General features: G+C 42.9%; 1 protein-coding gene across 1 annotated transcript in view; it reads right to left on the bottom strand.

Annotated features, from left to right (window-relative positions):
* The window catches only part of ush2a (Usher syndrome 2A (autosomal recessive, mild)), a 1,196,697-nt gene that overhangs the window by 797,537 nt on the left and 377,158 nt on the right, over nt 1-22,002 (bottom strand). The window contains exon 22 of the mRNA XM_041207243.1: nt 3,716-3,842. Within this exon, the coding sequence (XP_041063177.1) occupies nt 3,716-3,842 (127 nt within the window). The remainder of the gene's footprint in view (nt 1-3,715; nt 3,843-22,002) is intronic.

Consider the following 22,002-nt stretch of genomic DNA (forward strand, 5'->3'; position numbering starts at 1 on the left):
CGTCTCAGCACTTATATCCGTAAATTTTCCAATGCCCTCCACCACTTTATTAGTTTCAAATTCCCTGGCTATAATCGTTTCCTTTTTACCATGAATGTCCAATACCCCTACACCTCCATCCCACCATGTGGAGTTCTGAGGCTCTCTGTTTCTTCCAGGAAAAGAAGCCTAACCAGTCCTGAAACATCACCCTCCTCCACTTGGCTGAACCTGTTCTCAAATCAAGCAAATTCTCCATCAAGTTCACTCACTTTTTCCAAATATAAGGTGTTGCTATGGAAGTCATATGGGTCCTAACTATGCTAGCCAGTTCAAGGGTTACGTGCACTATCCTTTGTTCCAGCCCTACTCAGGTGTCCTGAGCAGGAGTGTCCTCAACCCTCAGGTGACAAAGAACAGCTGGCCACACACATTCATGTGGTAAACAGCCAAATATGTATGCGCAGGTGGGGGTCCCAGGGATGGTCTAGAAGTGAGTTGCTGTGCAACTGTTACCGCACGGGGTTGAAGGTTCTGGCACCATATTTAAATGGCACCCAGGCATGCATCCACTCCTTGCCAGCCAGCAGCAGTTTTTCTTGAATACAGAAAATGCTGGTCAAACTCAGCAGGTCTGGTAGCATCAGTGGAGAGAGAAGCAGAGTTAACGTTTTGAGTCCGTATAACTCTTCTTCAAAGCTCTGAAGAGTTATCCTACCAATGTTGACCTCAGTGCTATCACCTCAGCCTGAAGGCAGATGGAGTCAACCATCATGCCTGGCAATCTAAGGAGCGCAGTGGACATCCCTTCTTGATGTTCCCCAGCTTGCCTTTGAAGCTCCAACAACTGTGACATGACTGAGTCCAGAGGCTCCTCATCTGACTCAGACTCAGCAAATGGCTAGCCTCAGGCAGTCCTTTGAGTGCTGGACACCTGGGAAGTCTCTGCCGTTGCCTACTGCAGATCAGACAGTGCAATGTACTCACCAGATTGTGATCCCGAGGTTACTCTAAAGCTAGGTCCCATTGAGGTGTGTGTTTCTGCGCCAGTGGAGGGTATGGGTGAGCAATGTAATGGGACTTCAAGGAGGGTTCTTCCAGATTCCCCTTCAAAGGTTTCTTCAGGGCTCTGGGTTGTGGACTCCATCGGCTGTTTCGCAGGTGTGTCTATAGAAGCAAGGGGAGATAATTAGTGTGTGGCAATGGGCGGTGAAACAGGACACATTACTCACAGCATGGTTGTCTGATGTATGTTGTACTACTGGATCCTCACTTGGTAGAGCATTGCCGATCTCACTGTCAGCACAGCAATAGTCTAGATCCTTGCCGGCCAGCTGGATGGCTCTATTTTCAAAGTTCATGAGGACCTTGATTTCGGGCATTCCTCCACCAGTCTGTGTCCTCTCCCTCTTTTTGTGTACCAGCTTCTCTTGTATAAATAGAGATGGAGAGAGTGTAAGCAGAACACCTGCCAGGCTAGATGATAAGTATGCCTGGCATTTGTGGGTGGTAAGTGCTTTCATGGATGGGATGAGGACAATGAAGGTGTGTGTGAGAGAGTGAATGGTGATGTTCCATGATCTGGCAGAGTGAGGGCCCTGTGGATGTGTGTTGGGTTTATGAGTGTGTGAGTTGAGAGTAATGAGAAGAGTGACTTACCCTGACAGAATGAAAGAGATCATTCATCCCCTTGTAGCGCTGGGTGGCTTGTCCTCTTTTGCAGGGTGTTGGCGCTGACCACCATTGCCACTGGCTCCGCAAGCTGATTAGTGAGGTTGCTGCCATCCTGCGGCCAGAGTGGGGGTAGAGGACATCATGGCGAGTCTCCACTGTGTCCAAAAGGCACTCGAAGGATGTGTCATTGAACCTGGGGGCTGCAGTCATTTTGCCTTTCAGGGCCAGGTCTTCTTTGCAGCAGTCATGAGCTAGAAGCACTGAGATGTGTGCCTGTGGCTGGACTTTAAATATGGCGCCCACTGTGCTGAAGCGGCGAGGTAATGGTGAATGAGAGCCTCCCCACAATGGAAACGGTATGTTTCCAGGGAGTGTATAATTAATGCGGCGGGTTTGGACGATACAGCATGAAAAGCCGCTATTGCAGCTGGTGGGTAAAACATCACTTTACCCACCCATTACTGCACTTTGTGCAAATCTGGGATGATTCCGCCCCTTATTTTTCCTCTTTCAGAGGCTGTGTCCTTAAGGGCTGGGTAAGTGTAATGTGTGGCTGCCTATATTGGAATGGGGTGGACATTATGAGCCTGAAAATCTTTTCCTCTTCTTTGTACATGTTAATCGATCACGAAGCTCTTATCTCACCAGACATACCTAATCATTCCAATCAGTACATGGTGGTAAAATTACTGACACACCACAGAAAATGTATGACAGGCTGACCATTGACCAGCTGCAATGCAAAATTTTGATTTTGTTGCTCTAAGATATTATCACTTGTGAAAGAATGTGTACGCCTTTCACTGAAATTAAACAACTTTGCCATTAGTGAAGAAGCAAACTACAAACACAAATAATGCATTTCAGAAGAAAAAATGATAACAACTCAGATTTTGCACTGATTGCTGACCTCGAAGAAAATTGCCTACAAAGATCTAGTGATCTCTGTGAATTTCACTCTTTCCGACATTACTTTCATTCTGGCTACATTAGATATAGGGAATGTTGGGGGTCTTGCAACAGTGATGTTGTCAAACAAGCTAAGCAGCCAATTACAATGAGGAATTCTGATTGACAGATTGAAAGCAGCAAGCAAGTTTTATCATTTAATTTTTATAATTTTACAGGGATGGAAATAAAAATTGTGGCATACACACAGAGCTGTTTTTGGCTCCTACTGGCCGTCCAGCTTTGGGAGCCTGCACAGTCTCCTTAATTGGATGATGAATTTGCCCTCTGGCAAACAACTGGCCAAATTAGGGAAAATCACAGATGAGTGTCTGTCCTCTACACAGTGGGGCTGCTGACCCAATTTAAGCCTGACAGTGGGACCCCAAAGCCTGGAAGGAAAATCCTGCCCTGGTATTAAGATGGAAGCTGAAATGTCATAAACAAACTTTTAAAATATTATTTTAAAATTTTCTGGATTTTTTAGCATTGAATGGAGAAATTTGATATTCCACAAATATGAAATTATTTTTTCAAGGCCAGAGAGGTTGTTCATCCATGATAATAATTTAGCATGTTAAAGACTCAATCAACAAGGCATAACTTTCCACAACAAGACGAATGCAATAAAAAGTGGAACTTCACATAAAACCAGTGATTTCTAACTGATCTCTATCTTCCAAGACTTTAACAATGTACTCTGTGGAGGAGCAGGAAGCACTGACAGCAACTTATGGATTTCTGCCTTTAACTGCACGCGTAGACATTGCTGTCAGTTTTGCCATCCTTACAACTGCAAAATCTATTTTCAAAAGCATTATTTAAGTGAAACAGTTATCCGTTCATTTATTTGTATAGTTTCATTTTTCTTTGCACAAATTCCTTTAATGGATTTTGATTTACAAACCTTACTACTAATATCTACAGTTAGAAAGGTAATAACATACACCCAAGTATTCATTTTGTTTCTTTTCATAATATACACATGATATGGCAATAACATTGCACTGTGGAACATTCTAAGTGTAAATATCTTGCATCCTGATATTATATGTGTGACATTTATTACCTAATGCAATCCACACAACTAGCTGTTATCTTTTAAATAAATTACCTGTATATTGGCCATCCACAACAATTGTTCCTTCAGCCTGAGTTCTTGTAGCAGTGATGTGGTGCCACTGGTTATCATTATATGTTTGTCCTCTATCATTAGTAGGAGTAACTGCAACAGCAGAACCCTGTCAAAATACAACAGAAGTGTGCTTCTTTAGATAAGGATCAAATATACTGACATGCACTATTGCTTAACCCATTAAACATAAGCATAAAAGTGCAGAGAAAAGGTTTCTAACATTTACCACAGACGTGGAATATATTCAATGAAATACCACAGTTAAATAATAAACCAACACACAGGTTTTACAAATTATTTAAATATGGAATCATGGACCTGTGATTACTTAGAAAGATAGGTAAGTAATTCTGAAGTAGTTTTAGGTGGCTACAGTTGCTTCATTCTGTCTCCCAGTGTTTGCTATGATGTCCACTCAAAGGATTACCATTGCTCTTTCACAGAGCAAAGCCATGTGTCATCTCTAGCGACCTACATATTATTTAGAAAGTCTATCGGTTTTCTCACTCAGCTAAAGAAGAAAATTGGAGCCCACTGTGACATGATTGAATCTTTGTGGGAGGGAGGTTCTCTCAAGGTAGATATCCTGGGTTCAGTGCTTAAATAATATCTGAAAAATGAGTGCAAAGCACAGGAAAGATGGGCAATATTCATTTTCTCTCATCTGTGCTTCAATCACATGGCAACCCAAATTTTCTCAGTGGCTTTTATGCTAGCTATGCTTTACTGTGCTCAAAGAGGACACAGCACTGCAAATCACATGCAATTGCATGTCGGCGGGCACTGCACACCAATTTTCTGTAAATAGCTCTACACAGAGACTGGGGCTGTCTGTTACCATGAACGCTGGCTTTAAAGCTAACAAAAATACCATGCGGTCATGAGCATTAATTCAGTTCCAGAAAGTAACAAAAAACAACTCTGCAAAAACTCCTTGTCTGGTAAAACCTGCTATATGTCGATGCTAGCCAGTAGCAAGGTAACTGAAATAATGTAAAAGCAAAAAACTGCAGATGCTGGAAATCCGAAACAAAAACAAAAATACCTGGAAAATCTCAGCAGGTCTGACAGCATCTGCAGAGAGGAACACAGTTAATGTTTCAAGTCCATATGACTCTTCACCAGAACTAAGGAAGAATAGAAAAGAGATGAAATATAAGCTGGTTTAAGGCGGTGGGGGGGGTGGGGGGGTGTGGGACAGGTAGAGCTGGATAGAGGACCAGTGATAGGTGGAGATTGCTGAAAGATGTCATAGACAAAAGGACCAAGAGGTGTTGACAGTGGTGATATTAGCTAAGAAATGTGCTCATGGTGACATTAAGGGTAGAAAGCAGGACGAGCAATAGGTGGGAAACGAAAAATATATATAAATTATTGGAAAAGGGGGGATCGGAAAAGGGGTAGGGAAGGAGGAAAGAGCTCATGAGCTAAAGTTGTTGAACTGAATATTCAGTCTGGAAGGCTGTAAAGTACCTAGTCGGAAGATGAGGTGCTGTTCCTCCTGTTTACATTGAGCTTCTATCTGTCTATCTGAGGGCTATCTGTCCCTTGCTCGTCCTGCTTTCTACCCTTAATGTCATATGGACTCGAAACATTAACTGTATTCCTCTCTGCAGATGCTGTCAGACCAACTGAAATAGTGTGATATGCTAACCACCAGCATTTCACTAAATTGTTCATCTTACACTCAAATGTTGTATCTGTTTTTTGTGAGCCAGTCACTTGTCTCACACGTCTGTGGCCAACACATTGGCAGACAATGCAGATGATCCCTAGCCTGGAAAAATGCAGGGGCCAAAAAAGTTGAATATGCTGGCAACATTGACTCCTATTAACAGTACTGTCCTTATGATGCAGTTTGATTGCCAATGCATTTATTGCATTTAGAATTGACCTGCAAGCACTTCCATACTGACTTGGAGTTTACAGAACCAGTTCATGTGGTAACTGATAGGTAGCCGAGCTGGAGCCAGTAAATAAAATTGGACAGAATCTTTTGTTCTGGGGCCTAGGTTTGTTGGTGAGAGCAATTCGCACTGTGGGCGGTATAACTGGCTATGCCCGATCTAGTGCTGTTCAGCTTATTACATACGCACGTGCAAGGAGCGCGGTGAATGTCGCAGCAGGACAGGCAGGAAGTTGCCATCCCCATCTTTACCTCATGGGGTTGAAGGTCCTGGCACTATATTTAAAGGGCACCTGGACATCCATTCACTCGTTGCAAGCCAGGAGCATCAGTTGGGCTTCCTTCCACAGACACCATTTTAATAAACCCCGGATTGTCTGTCTTCCTTACCAGTAGAACCTCACACCCTTCCCCGCTTAGCCTCCCTCGACTGTCCAGTCTTTGCTCTACCCTTCCCCCCACTCCTCCCTGCCTTGTCCAACCTTTGCACAGCTTTTTATTTTGAAAAAATGTACTTTATTCATAAAATATCTAAAAACGTTTCAAATTGTCATAACAATAATATTCACACCTTCTACATAGATCCTGCTGCATTCTGTGGTGCTTCAATACAATAAAAAGAACATTACAAACATATCAAAATGGTCATTACAGGAAGTGCAATGATATTCAAATTATCTACATAGGTCATGCTGCACTCTGAAGTGTTTCAACACAGTTGCAGTTACTATATACAATGTAGGATTTGCTTACAGTCTACACAGTTACCAGCCCCTCAGTGTACTATAGCTGAAAGGCCTTACACACTGGCAGCCTTTGCACAGCTTGACCTACCAACACCCAATCTCAACCAAGAGGCTGTCATTTCTGAGCAGTCCCTAAGAAGCCAAAACAGTGGCTACACACTTCAAAGTCATGGAAGTAGTCAACCTCAACAGGTGCACGCTATTTATATGCAGAGGTAAATGTGAATGTTCTAATTTCTTACTGGCGGGGAACTTAATTTGGAGGAAGATCTTAATTCTGGCAAGCTGGCCTTTTAATGAGCATGCTTGACATGCTAATGCATGCAAAAAGGTTTCCTATATTGTTCGTCAAGAAGCTCAATGCACCTTTAAAGTCCCAAGAAAATAATTGCAAACATTCATCCCGCCATAGGGAAACTGATTTTTGGACTCACGCCAAATTAAGTTCTCCCACTCGCCAAGCTTCCTGTTGCAGGTGAGTCCGGAAGATTCCGGCTGGTAGCATAATTGCAGGTGCTGGCAGCCTGGCTCTGATAATTGCTGATATCTTTGAGATGCTTTTTCTGTCAACTAGTCACAATTAAAGCATTAAATATTGCAACTGAGGTGCTTGCAAAACAAAGCTCAGCATTACCTAATAGAATCTTGCAATAGGACACCGCACTTGATGTAGCATCCAGTTAGGTGTAGGGATGTACAGTGAAATATAATGTCCATTGATATTATGGGGGACAATTAACAGGTTAATCTTTCTAAGAATATTTCTGTTCAGCAGAATACTTGGGAACAGTTTCTACAAAGTCACTTTCCCCATGATATTGTTAGGAGTCATTCTATTGCTTTTGTAATTATGGGCAGAATTTTCACATTGGAGGGCGGGCGCATGCCCGACCCGTTTGAGCGTGAAATTACACACGATAGTTCAGTCGGCGGGTGTGTGCAGGAATCGGCAGCACACCCACCAAAAATTAGAAGGCCTATTAAGACCATTAAAGTATTAATTAGTTTAAATTTTTTGCTGCCCGTCCAACCTTACGGTTGGCGGGTAGGTGAAAAGGCCAAGTGGCCTTTGCCCTTTTTAGGAAACCTCATCCGCAGGCGGGATGAGGTTTCCAACTGCAAAAAATAAATTAAAAATTTTACATCTCATTCATAACATGTCCCTGCTCAGGTGACAGAGTCACATGGGGGGACATGTTTTTTAACATTTAAAAATTCTTTATTTTTGTTTTTCAGAACTCTTCATCTCCCTGAGGCAGCTGGTGCCTCAGGGAACTTTTGCAGCGCGCACCTGCGTGCATGTGCGAAGTTCCCCACTTGCCCCGCTCACCCTCCTCACCGCCCCCCCATACTGGCAGCGCTGAGCGCTGCAGCATGTATTTCACATTGGGCAGGCCTTAAATGGCCCACCAGCGTAAAATCACAGCCTGGCCCCAATCGCAGGCGGTGGTTGGCTCCCCAACCGCTCCCTCCCACCGAGCCTGCAGACAAGGGCAAAATTCTGCCCTATGTAAAGATTACCACCAAGGTCTAATCCTGAAAGCTTGTGAAAGTACATGAAATATTAACTGCAAAATCAGTCAAATTAATGAACTTAAATTTCCTGTACAATTATTAGTAATAATTTAATACACTTTACCTCATCTGTACAATTAATTTTCATACATCAAAACACTTTATATTGGATGCAAAATTAAAATATATTAAAAATCCTCAGAAATTGGTTGCTTCTGGATCTTTCATTCGAGTATTTAAACCCCTCTCTTTTATGCTAGCTGGAAATCCACTAAACATTGGAAATATCAACAGGCTTGCTAAAGGCCGTCATTTGCATCTGCAATGCATAATTAATGAGGCTTTCATTCAAAAGTGGCAGGAGTGAATTACATAGGCATAGAGTGCAAAAGGAAATAAGCTTATGTGTATTTTCAGAAGGCACTGGACAGAGTGCGCATCGTTTAATTTCCCAGCCTGCACCACTGAAATTCTACCAGAAGTAATGTGTTGCCAAACAGAAAATCTTTAGTGCAATGTTAATATGGCTGTTTCTTTTTATTAAAGGTAAACATATCTTAAAAAAGCATAAGCTCTTTAAAGTATAATTCTTATTAAATATAATTAAGTTCCAATTACTATTTGAAACATGGCCATCTTGACAAAAATGGATATTAAACCTGAAAAGAAACAATTTATGAGAGAAGTTCTGATAGGTGTGCTTTAATGTTAAGAGTTGATATTTTAATGACCCTGAGAATATACCATTAAGAAATGTTTTTTTAAAAAGTTAAGTACCAAGGAATTAGCGCTGTTTGAACAGCAAACACACCCTTAAATAGTGAACTTGGAAAATTAGTCGATAAAAAATATCTTCAGTTAATTCGCATCTCTTACACTTTGCAATTAATTTATACTTATTTCCCATTCTGGCTAGTTCAATCAAGAACAAACATTTGAAATGCATTTCAATGTATAAATGCAAAATTACAAAAACCAAATTTAGGCAAAAGTAATCCATAAGATTGGTAGCATTCAAAAACAGCTAATGTATAAGAGTTCTGCATATACATTTTTAATTTTGCTAATGCTCACTCTAGAAAATACCTTTTATCTTGTGCAGAATACTCCTTCTGAAAAGGGCTGACTGCAACAGGTTTACAACTAAAGCATTAGCACGTGGGGAGGGTTCAAGATGCTTCGAATCATAATGTTATCATAACAACATGTACTTATCCAATGCCTTATCACATCAAATTATTTCAAAACATTTCACACAGTAAATTAATTTTGAAGTGCTGTGACTTGTTATACGGCCAAATTCAGTACCCATTTTGCAACAGTAGTGTCTAACAAACTGCAATAAGTATCTAGTTAATCAACTTTTCTGTGTATTTGTTTGCAAAATAAATTTGGCAGGACACACCCTTCTTCGAATAGTTCCCGAGTATCCTGATATCCACCTAATACACTGGAATAGACCCACAGGACCTCAAAGTAACATCTCAACTGAAGAACAGTTGTTCTGTTCTGTTGCACTTATTCCGTACTGCTGTTTGTTAGTCTATGAGCTGAAATGCTGGCATGGGACATAAACCCACCAACTTCTAACTCAGAGATGATAGTCCTACCATCTGAGACAGACTGCATAATATGGAAAATAGCTTAACATCATGTTTATATAAGGTCAATACTTAGAAAATATTCAAACACATTATACATAATTAAAGCTGTCTGTTTGAGCTCCTCCAAACCTGAAACAATCCTTTCTTCACTTTCAAAATGTACTGAAAGTCTCGCCAAATCTGGTGCATTTGTTTTGAATATAGCAGGGAAATTGGGCAGGGCCCCGGCATCCTGAATTCAGCATAGGGCTAGATTATTTCAGGGCATTCCCTGCGGTGCACCGGGCACCCACTTGTACTCTTTGTAGCTTTAAGGAATGTAGTGACTGTAGCTTTAAGACTTATTGTGGTGCATAGTATCATCTGACAGTGTGAACGCATCAGCACTAAGTTTAGAGAACCTTAGAGTGGGAGTTCTTCTTCTAGTTGTGGAGTTTGATGGAAGCATGTAACTGCTGCTGCTGTAAATAAAGTTTGATGTTTCTAACAATAAACCTGTCTGGAAAATCAAGTCCATAACAAACTGGCAATAAGAATAAATTGGGTCCAGCATTGTCTCTTGCCCAGCGACTGTGAGTATCTTGTTTAAACAGAAGAAAAGGAAGATATACTCACCAGCTATGCCACATTTTGGCAGGATTGACCCCTTCAAACCATCCACAGAGGATTGGTGTCAATATGTAGAACACATCGGGTTCTATTTTCAGGTGTTGGGGGAAAATATAAGGATACAGTAGAAATATAAAGATACAGTAAAAAGTATAGAGATGCAGTAAGAATCTATTGAAGGTCTCTGGAATTACTTAAAATACCTAAGCATGCGAAGCCTGCCATTAACAGTTAAAGGTCAGGCTGGATAGAGAGAGATTTGAACCTTGCATACTTTCACGGCTTGTGATTACCAGCAAGGCCATATTGGACAAAGAAGAATGCAACTATGATAGATTGGGGTGTTTTGGGAATCAGACTGGAGCCTTAGGTTGGAAAAACAACCAAGATTGGGTTTGTTTGTAGTAAATAAGGGAAGAACAGATGGTCATAGTGGAGATAGGGGAAAGATCGCCAGGATGAAAGTAGGGTCAGATGATGCATGTACCTTTGTACCAGAGACTTGTCTGTTTAATGTAAATCTATATGTTGACAAGATTGGAATCTGGAGGATGTTCTTGTATGTGACCAATAATGTATAAATATGGTGAACACTTGTAGCTTAGGAGACTACTGTCTCAAGCTGTATTGAGATGGTGCCCTCCTTGCAATTGCTCAAATAAACAATCATAACCTATACCTGAGCCTCCTGTGGTCCATTCATCAAAGATACCACATCACAGGCAAACAAATTAATGGGGGAGGAAAAAAGGAGAGCAATTCTCCTAAGCATTTGCAGAAGTAAAACATAAAATTTAATCTGAACAGAATTACCTGGAAAAACTCAGCAGGTCTGGCAGCATCGGCGGAGAAGAAAAGAGTTGACGTTTCGAGTCCTCATGACTCGGTCATGAGGACTCGAAACGTCAACTCTTTTCTTCTCCGCCGATGCTGCCAGACCTGCTGAGTTTTTCCAGGTAATTCTGTTTTTGTTTTGGATTTCCAGCATCCGCAGTTTTTTTGTTTTTAAATTTAATCTGAAGTTTGACGGCCCCAAACGCCCCCATTCAAAGACCTTCAGTGAATTTGTATATGTTGTTAAGGGACACTTTCAACCCAAACCCTCAAGTCACCATGCAGAGGTTCAGGTTTAATTTGAGGGTAAAAGCCCTGGGGCGGGGGGTGTGAAAACCATTGCTATGCAGTGAAATTGAAAAAACTGACTGAACACTGATTTCAGGGAGACCCTAAGCAATATACTCAGGGATCATTTGGTCTGCAGTGTATAAGATGATGCCATTCAATGATGATTATTAACTGAAGTAAACCTCAATTTTAAAAAAGCATCGGAAATAGCGCTCATGATGGAAAGCGCTGAATGCCAAGTGCAGACTATACAAGGTGCACAGAATGGCACTGTTTTCCAGTTGGGGTGGGAACAGACAGCTGGATATGGCACAAAAAGCTGGGACTCCGCCTGTACCCAATCTTGGTTGTTTTTTCAACCTAAGGCTGCAGTCTGACTCCCAAAACACCCGAGTCCTTGCTACCCGAAAATTTAAAATGAATACAGGAAACAACTCAGCAGCAAATTGCTACCGATGTGGAAGGAATCATACTCTTGAAACTTGCCATTTTAAAGAAGTGGAGTGCTATTTTTGCCATAAAAGAGGGCACATACTGAAGCATTGTAAAGCAAGATTGAGACAGACTCTCAGGCAGCAAACTAAGTTAATCGAAGTACATAATGTGAAAGATCCAGTAACCACCAATTTTGATATTTACTCCCTATTTAATGTAAAAGTAGGGAAGACTGAGCCAATCACTGTTACTCTGCAGTTAAATGAAAAACCTTTAATAATGGAAGTGGACAGTGGTGCTTCAACCACTGTAGTGGGAAAGCACACCTTCAAATATGTAAACTAATTTAATTTGCGCCTTACTAAATGGAGATCACTGCACAGCTGAGCCATTAGAAAAACTCAAATGCCAATTGAAGGATTTGGGTGCTTTAACTCATGGTGCACATTCTTGCCAGACTCTGTTCCACCCTGGGGCGAGATTTTGACTGTGTTCCAATGACCATTTGTCCCCATCATAGGAAAGTGCAACCCTCAGAAGAATCCAGCTGTAAAGACCTCCACATCTCAGAGCTGACAGGTTCAGGTTTTATATGTCTCCCCTATTACAGTCATTACATTAGTGAAAGGTTGGGCTCTAGTCTAATTCAAAGGAGTTAATTTATCAGAGCCCTGACTAACACCGTTAGTGCCTGGCTGCGCTCATCCAAATCCAAACCCCTTTCAGAAAGCATTGTCATGCCTTGGGCCTGGGGCCTTTGGTGGGGTTGGGGGGTGCTTCCATTCATGCTCATGGTTGTGCTACAGCTGCAAGGGATGATCGGGGGATGGAATGGCTTCACAGTGACTCACTAGCTTGAATTGGAAGGTGATCATTGCAGGGTTATGTTCATTCATGTCTCTGTTCAATATTTCCACAGGGATGAGCATGAGTGGAGAATGGATGCAGCAGGCAACACTGCCTTTTTCCTGGCACTCAGGAAACTGAAGAGAAAAAGAAGGATCCATCACTGTCAGGCAAGGCAAGGAAAGAGACTCATCCTGAGGAACATGGGCCAGCAGGGCCACATGAAGATCCAGAAGCTGAGGTTGATGGACCCATTCCATGAAGGTATTTGGCAGGACTAAGCATGTGCTGAAGACGTCTCTCAGATGAGTGAGAGACAGTGCCGTAGATGCCTTCGCTTGTCAAAGGACGCGGTGGCTCACATCTGCAACATTCTTCGGGAGGAGCTGACTCCGCAGGGACTGGGAGGCCATCCATTACCAAAGATGACAACTGCACTCAATTTTTTTGTGAGTGGCTTATTCCAGGGCTCCAATGGGGACCTCCTGTGGCATATCCCAATCATCTGCTCATGAATGCATCTGAGAGGTAACTAATGCCCTGTTCAGTAAGGCACACAATTACATCCAGTTCTCCTGGATGAAGCTAGCCATGCTGCCGGAGCAGTGGGGTTTGCAACAATCTCTGGCTGCACAGCTGTGGCTTTAAGAACTTCCTGGCAGCAGCCACTATGATTCATCAATAGAAAAGGCTTCCACTCTCTCAACAGTCAGCTGACCAGTAACCACCAGAAGCAGATTATGCAGGTCTGTGTTGAGATACCCTGGAAACTGCCATGCCTCGTACATCTTGAGTCACTCACAGGTGCCACAGATCTTCAAGGGCCCTCAGCACATCCAGGACTGGCTCCTCAGTGACAAAGGGTACCCGCAAAAGACATGGCTAATGATGCCTGTTAGATGGCCACAAAGTAATTCAGAGGAGAGGTACAATGCTGCTCATTCAGCGACACATTCCTTGATTGAGCAGACCTGTTGAAGATAGGTTTCTGATATTTGGACTGGTCAGGCAGTGCGCTCCAATATTCTCCCCAGAGGGTCTCCCGCATCATCGTGGCTTGCTGCGCTCTACACAATCTGGTGCTATAAACTGGGGATGACTTGCCAGATTGAGAGATGGATGTGCTGCATGTCTCCTCCAATGAGGAGAATGCCGAGAGTGCTGAGCTCAATGAGGGCGAGGAAGCTGAGGCTCCAGGAGGCCTTAGCACAGGCCAGACACAACAGCCTTGACAGTGAGATGCTTATAACCACAAGGTTCCAGGACGATGATGACAATTAGCTCAGATAAGCTTCTTTCACCTGTGCCCTCCATGCTGCCTTGACATTAACACCTTTGTTGCTATCCTCAGCATCTCAATGAAGAACATCAATCTTAGAATGAGTAGCTACAATCTTGCGTGACAATGGCTTCATCCTTGGAATGCTAGGCAGCCTCTAGAACATGTGGCTGTTCTGTTATGGGACAAGAACTACACAGCACACACTGTGGATGGAGTAGACATGGTTCAGTCTCTTCAAACATCTTGCCAATATTCCACTGCCTATGGCGGCCTTCAAGAGGCAGGAGCAGCACTGTCAACTTCACTGCAGTATACCTGGAGTGTTGCTAGGTGCCTCAAGGAGGACAATCAGCACTCTGTTTCTCGCTTTGATGTCTGAGGTCTAACCTGAATCTGGACTGTGGGATCTCTCCACAGGCAATCCCTCATGCAAGATTAGTGCTCAGGCCTTGTAGTTATACCGAGTCCATTGCATGAGATCATTCTTTAGAATGTAGTGATCTGTCACTCACAATCATGGATGCGAGCCTGCGAATCAGGTCACCTTTCTGTGCACTGTGAGATCTTCTGCAGCAGCATTGTCTGATGACTGACAATGCCTCATGACCATGCCTTTGTCTGGATTATCTCAACTTTCCATGCAGCCTAGCCTTTGCATCTGTGGGCCTGAGAATGCAGACACTGCATTTCGGCATTAATTAGTTAATTCTTTGATAATAAAGAGCACACATCAAATGTAGTGGAGCTTAGCTCTGATCCCATATGAGCCCACCACATTTTCATTGCGGAAGCCTTAGATGGCCATATGGAAACCAGGCACACTGATGGCATCCTCATGATCAGATGATCATGTTGATTACCTATCGGAGAGCTGCCTCAGGGATTTAGGCAAGCCAAGCTAGCCACACCTTCAGGTCCTGAATGGCACCCTCCCATGTAATAGTCCTGCATCTGGGGCCTTAAAACACACCTCTGTTCTTGCACCGTTGTTGCCCTTTAACAGGCATTTCAGGAATCATCGAGTGTTAGCTAGGTCCATAGCTCTGCGTTATGCAAGTGGATAAATGGGGTCAACTGAGGGGCTGATGTTTAGCTGTAAACGTGAACACAAAATTATGCTGTAGGCTGCCAGGAGTGCATAAGAGCCCTGAATATTGGTGGGTATGGAATTCACACTGAAACCTGACAGCCATTACATGGAAGCCATTGAAAGATGCACTGAGTGAGATTGTCTCTAATGCAGCTCGACATTAAAACCTATACAGACCACATGGGCCATTTCTCAGTGCAGAAGCATCAGGTGAATAAACCAAACTGCAGCATCTATACCCATGAGGCCACATGATATGATCCTCTGATGCAAGTCTCAGATATGCATTCCCCAACCAGCATTTTGCTGGACTCAGAGGCCTTGTCATGTCCCTGATGTGCACAGAAAGGTGATATACAGTAATGAGATGGTGTGCAACACTGTAATGAGATGGTGTGCAACACCATAAACCTGAAGCACACAATGGGAGATATGTGTACTACACTCGTATGATCTCAGGACATCGCATCAGATTGAAGAGCCATTCAGTAGATGAGAAGTTCACAGAGACAAAATATATTTACATATGTGCATAGAATGCATAGATTGCGAACACCCATGTCACCTTTGTGGTCTCAAAGTTTCTTAAGTTTTCTTACCCTACTGCTATATCTACATGCATCCCCAACATCTGCAGCAGAGGGGGAGGCAGCCTGCTGACTGACTATGCCCTATTGTCTGTGATGGCCATGGAGGGCGTTATCTGGAGGGCTGGGGCCTGGAGGACCACAGCCCGCTTTGGGTCTCCTTCTGTGGGGTAGGTGCATCCTCCATGGCCTGAGGAGCTGGAGTTGATTGGGTCACAAGTAGAGAGGACCTGGAACGAGCCAATGTCCAGCAGGTCCTCAAGGGGATGGGTCACCATCTGCTGCAGTGCCTTCTTTAGTGTCCACCTCTGGCCTTACTACTTAAAGAATTGAGGGATTCATAATTTTCTTGTCTGTTCTGGGTCCTGTGGATAGTGTCTCTGTGAAAGAAAGGAACTTACTACTGAGTGCATAAACTTCCTCAGCTTCTGAAGGCTGAATTTTCACTGTGTCCAAGTAAAAGGCTGAAGATTACTGCATGAAAGACAGTGTGTCGTCTGAATAGTAAGGATCATCTGGTTTTTCTAGGATTCCTAGAAGTGCACCACATCACCACTCAACAAGGATGTACATGGATTGTGAAGAACATAGAGAGAATCAATGATCTGTTGCTCTTGTAGCTATGGGGAATAATAATCCTGCATTTGATTGGAAGGTCTATGCCACCTGGACCATGCAACTTGATGCCTGCTGGGTAAAGGGTCATGGGCTGAAGCCAGTCGAGATCATCTGCTAATACGTTAACAGAAGCTTCTTTAGCAATTTTAAAAGAAGAATCGAAGCCTTGAACTGTAACTGACCTGTAATCTGGGTTAAGACCATTTACTTCCCCTAGGAATTCTGTAGGGTCATCATTTTCTGGATTTTCCATTCCTAGAAGGAATGTGTTTCATATTCGCTGGTCTGCAACTTCGATCAAAATTGCTTGATTTGCAGAAACGTCTGAAATGTCCAGTTTTGCCAGACTGGAAGCATCCCATGCTCCCTTTGGACAGTCTGGGTGCCTATGTTGGGTTTTCGCATCACAACACGAGCATCTCAAAATGGCTGCCAGTGTGGAGTTTCCCGCCCTTTTGGTTTGTTTGGCGGGTTTTGGTATGAGTTGGGGCTGCTGCCCGTGGGCCTACCCAACCTACAGCACCATATGAAGCCTCAGTGTCTCTACAAATTGCAACCCAGCTAAATGCTCAAAGCTCGGCCTGCCTTGCATACTGGATAGCTTCATCCAAAGCAAGATTTGCAGAAAGTTGGACAGCTTTACATCGCAAATAACCGCAAATTTGCGATCACAGGTTAACTCATCGTTCAGTGCCCCAAATCTGCAAGAACTAACCAGGCGATATAGGTCAGTTAGGAATAATTACGAAATTTTGCTTCAGGCTAAAATAGATGTTGAAGGCATAAGGGCCTCAAAATCTGTGGATACCTGCACACTGTATCTTAAGAGAACCTTGTCTGCTATTAGACCTACTCCATAAACAAAGGAACTAACTTGGAGCTTTGACTCTTTCTCACGAAGATCTGACACTGCTCAGTACTGGAGAAATTGGCATTTCTATAACTTCTACTGCTGGCCTCTCTGTAGCCCCACGAGGCAAACAAACAGGCAGGACAAGAACACTGGCTGCTTATCAGGTATGGTCATCGTTACCTCTCTCCAGTGTGCCTCCTTCCACCAAAATTTCTTGAACTGCTTTCAAAGGCTTCTTCACACTGTGGTTCCTTTTATTACACTGATGCATCTTTTACATAGATGTCTCCATCATTGCTACCATGTTCTGATCTGTTGCCATTTTCTGGGTTTGAATCCTTCTGTCTTGGACTCTAGGTGTAAGACTTGGTTCTTAGATTGTAGACATGCTCTGGTATCTGCTTATCATTTCTTTATCACTACTACTTCTAAACAGGTTGCAGAGTAAGCATGTAGCTTTTAGGCATGATTCCAGCCTCTATCTTGAGAGTCTAATGCATGACTGATGAGTATTAGTGCTACATTATCATCTACCGCGTATATTAGCTTATCCCATCTGTTAACCCCTTATACTATAGCACTTGCGCTATCCTTGTTTCCTGCTTTGGCTGCAGGCTATTATGCCCGGTGTCTCACCTGTTAAAATACGCAATGTATCTTTCAGGTTTTCTGAGTGACACAAAGTGCCTCAGAGTTAATAAATGTGTTTTTTAAGTACAATTACTGTTGTTATGTAGGCAAAATGGGAATGCAAGCTGTGAATAGTGAGATCCTAAAAAACAATGAACTGAACCAGTTAATCTGTTTTGGGTGGTATTGGCTAATGAATGCGTTTTGGCTTGGGCATTGGGAGAATTCCCTCCTCTTCTTCAAAAAAGTGCTATGGGATATTTTATGTCATCTGAATGGGCACACAAGGCCTTGATTTGATCTTTCATCCAAAAGACACCACCTTCAACAATGCAGCACTTTCTCAGTAATGTACTGAAATATCAGTTCAGGTTCTATGCTCAAGTACTTGAGTGGGACCACAATTCCACAACCATCTAACCATTGATATTTGGATGCTCATTTTGTATAATGCACCACATAAGGCCACATGGGTACAATATATAATGCTCTGAACTTTTAGGAAAGCTTTTCCGCGCTGTTATTCATTGTTTATGGGGAAGGTGATTTAAATTGATCACATGAAACAATATGATAATGCACTGGTCATTTGCTCGACAAATTTGTGGGCAGCTTGGATTCCAGAAAGAAGAAAGGACGAACTTGCATGTATGCGGTGCCTTTCATTAACTCAGGGTGTCCCAAAGCACTTACGAGTTAAAGAAGTAATTCTGAAGTGTGGTCACTGTTATTATGCAGGGAGCAAATTAACTTAATGTAGTAAGATTCCACAAGCAGCGATGATATAAATGACCAGATGACCTGATCTAGCGATGCTGACTGAGGAACGAATGATAGCCAAGGCGCCAGGAAAACTCTCTGGCTATTCTTCAAATAGTATCAATGGGAGCTTTTCATCTGATGAGAGGGCAGATGGGACACAGTTTGTTGTCACAACTTCAAGTACAGTACAGTACTTGACAATACAGCACTCAGTACTGTACTGAGCTGCCAAAATAATTGTGTGTTCAAGCCTTTGTAACGGGGCTTAGAAGAAACAGAACTACCACTGAACCATGGTTCTTGATTGCTTCAATGGAAAATGAAACAATCCTGAAAAATAACATCCTGGGAGTTGCGACCTTGACAGCCACTGGCAATGCTGTTCTTGTGGAAGGGCTTAGCTACTGGTCAATCACATTATCCTTTGTAAATTGTAGCCTCCTCAAGCAGTGCTCTTCTGCTGCAGGTATAGCAAGCAGTTAGGAAGGCAAATGGTAACTTAGCTTTTGTTACAAAGGGATTGGAGTCTCCGAGTAAATACGCCTTCCAACAATTTTACAGACTTTGGTGAAGCCACACCTGGGGCAGAAATTTTCGCTCGTCGGGCAGGTGTGCGCCCAACCCGCTCAAGCATGATATGACGCGGGTAGACGTTGGCTGAGCATGCTGACATCAACACGCAGTTGCGCAATAGTTCAGTGGGTGGGCACGCGCCGGAATTAAAAGGCCTGTTAAGGACATTAAATAATTAATTAGCTTAAATTTTTTGCTGGCGAAGAGGCCAAGGGGCCTCTGCATTTTTTGGAAACCTCATCCACAGGCAGGATGAGGTTTCCAAAAGTAAGTAAAAATAAAATACAAGTTTTAAAATTGAATTAATAACATGTCCCTGCTCAAGTGACAGAGTCGCATGACAGGACATGTTTTATTACGTTTTTATTTTCTTTCTTTAACAACGCTTCAACTCCCCAAGGCAGCTCTGTGCCTCAGGGAGATTATGAAGCGCTCACTTGGGCACAATGCGCGAAGTTCATGCTCGGCCCGTTCACTCTCTTTCCTCTCTCCCCCGCTCCCCCCCACCACCACCACCCCCCCACCCCCCACCCCAAACCAGCACAGGCAGCCACTTGCGTTTTACACTGGGCGGGCCTTAATTGGCCCGCCAGTGAGAAATCGCAGTCTGGTCCCGACTGTGGGCGACGGTTGGCTTCCTGACCACCCCTGCCGAGTCTGCCCATCAAGGGCAAAACTCTGCCCCAGATTACTGTGTATAACTTTGGCCTCTTTGCCTAAGGAAGGACATACTAGCCCTAGAGGGAGTTTGAGTAGAATAAAAGATGGAAAGAAAGACTTGCATTTATATAGAGTTCATGACCACCGGATGTCTCAAAGTGCTTTACAACCAATGAAGCACTTCTTGAAATGTAGCCACTGCTGTAATGCAGGAAACATGGCAGCTAATTTAAACTCAGCAAACTCCCACAAATAGCAATGTGATAATGACCAGAAAATCTGTTTTTTTTGTGTGATTGAGGAATAAATATTGGCCAGGGCACCAGAAATAGCTCCCCTGTTCTTCGAAATAATGTCATAACGTCTAATACATCAACCCGAGCAGGCAGAAGGGTTTGCTTTCTTGGGCTAGACCTATATTCCCTGGAGTTTAGAAGAATGGAACGTATAAAATTCTTAAGAGGCTTGACAAAGTAGATGCTGAGAAAATGTTTCCCCTGGGTGGAGAATCTAAAACAGAGTTACAGCCATAGAATAAGGGGTTGGCCATTTAGGTCTGAGATGAGGAGAAATTTCTTCACTCAAAGTTGTGAATCTTTGGTTTATTCCAGTACAGAGAGCTGGCGTGCTTAGTCACTGTGTACAATCAACATAGAATGTGATAGATTTTTAGCTGCTGAAGAATTAACGGATATGAGGATTGTGGAGGAAGGTGGAATTGATGTAGAAGATCAGCTGAGATCTTGTTGAATGATAGAGAAGGCTCATAGGAGCAAATGGCCTACTCCAGCATCTATTTCTTATGGCCTGAATTTTTCCCTCATTGGTCGGGTTCGACGAGAATGGATGGGGGCTGTCAGGGAGTCGACCGTCACCTGCAATCGACACCACACCACGATTTCACGCAGGCAGGCCAATTAAGGCCCGCCCTGCATGGATCATGAGTAGCAGCGCTGAGCGCTACCGGTGTGGGCAGGGGGGAGGAGGGAGAGCCGGTCTGGTGCGCAGTTCGCACATGCCCAGGAAAGAGCACTTCAATCTCCCTGAGGCACGGAGCTGCCTCAGGGATATTGAAGCGCTTTTTAAAAACATTAATAAAGTCAATAAAAAATTAATGAAACATGTCCCCTCATGTGACTGTGTCTCATGAGATGGGACATGTTTTTATTTAAAAATAATGTTTTTATTTAATTAGTACTGGCTTTGGGAAACCTCATTTCGCTCGTGGATGAGGTTTCCTAAAAATGTAAAGGCCGCTTGGTCTTTTAGCCTGCCCACCAACCATCAGGTTGGACGGGGGGGGCGTAAATTTGAAGTTAATGATCTTGTTAAAGGCCTTAATGGGCTTTATAATTATCAGCAAGTGCGCAGCCAACTCCAGTGCGCACCCGCCGAACGATATATTGTGCAAGTGCATGATGTCGGGACGCATGCCCAACGTCATCGCATGTCATATTACGTTTGTGCGTGTCGGATGCGCACCCGCGTGCCAAAGGTAAAATTCAGGCCTATGTAAATTAAATATGAGTGATTCTGTTTGTAGATTCTTGTATGGGAATATCAAGCAGTGGGTGCACAGTGCTTCGAGTGCTGCCTGACCTGAGATTTTCTTGAGGAAACCTATTTATGGTACTCATGCTTCTGTTAAAAAAAACACAGCAGGACTGCAACTGCCACAAGAATGCTATAAAACATAAGTAACAAGAAATGAAGAAAATGGTTAAGAAATGCTCTTTTCCCTGAACCTTATAAACTTTTTTGCATCTACAGCTAAGCGCCTAACAAATCTGGATGTCTAGTTTAAATGGGAAAGTAATGATAACAGTGCTAACCAGAAGCAAATGGTAAACAATCATGCATGCACTGTCATTGTAATTTGCAACCATAGGCATAAAAATGGGAGGAGGGATGCTCATTCCTGCACAAAATCAGATGTGGTAAAACAGAGTCAGCATTATAGGTCTTTATCCAAATTTCTAATTGGAATCACTGGATTTATATCCAAACATTGGCAGTCCAGTATAAGAGAATCTATCCTGTTTCCCAACACAAAAAACAATCAGTTAATTCCAAATGATTCAGGCAGGGGCATGCACTTCAGATGATATGTTAGTAAAACTGTGGTACATAAAAAATTGTGATATGGAAACATGTATGGATATAAATTAGGAAGTTATAATCTGTTGCTAGCATTTATATTACAAATTTACTACTTTACTATTTGATAAACACCCATTACATTACATTAGTCTAGTCCAGTAATTAAAACCAGAACTAGTGTCATGGCCAATTAATGTCCCCAGGTAGCATGCCCATTAGTTTTCCCATTAGTGAATTCAACAATACTAATGGGATTTCCACCATGGGATGTTAATTGGGCATGACACAGGAATTGGTTCGGTTCTTTGCACACCCTTGCTAATGA

This window comes from Carcharodon carcharias, chromosome 2 (genome assembly GCF_017639515.1).
Source record: "Carcharodon carcharias isolate sCarCar2 chromosome 2, sCarCar2.pri, whole genome shotgun sequence".
Lineage (NCBI taxonomy): Eukaryota > Metazoa > Chordata > Chondrichthyes > Lamniformes > Lamnidae > Carcharodon > Carcharodon carcharias.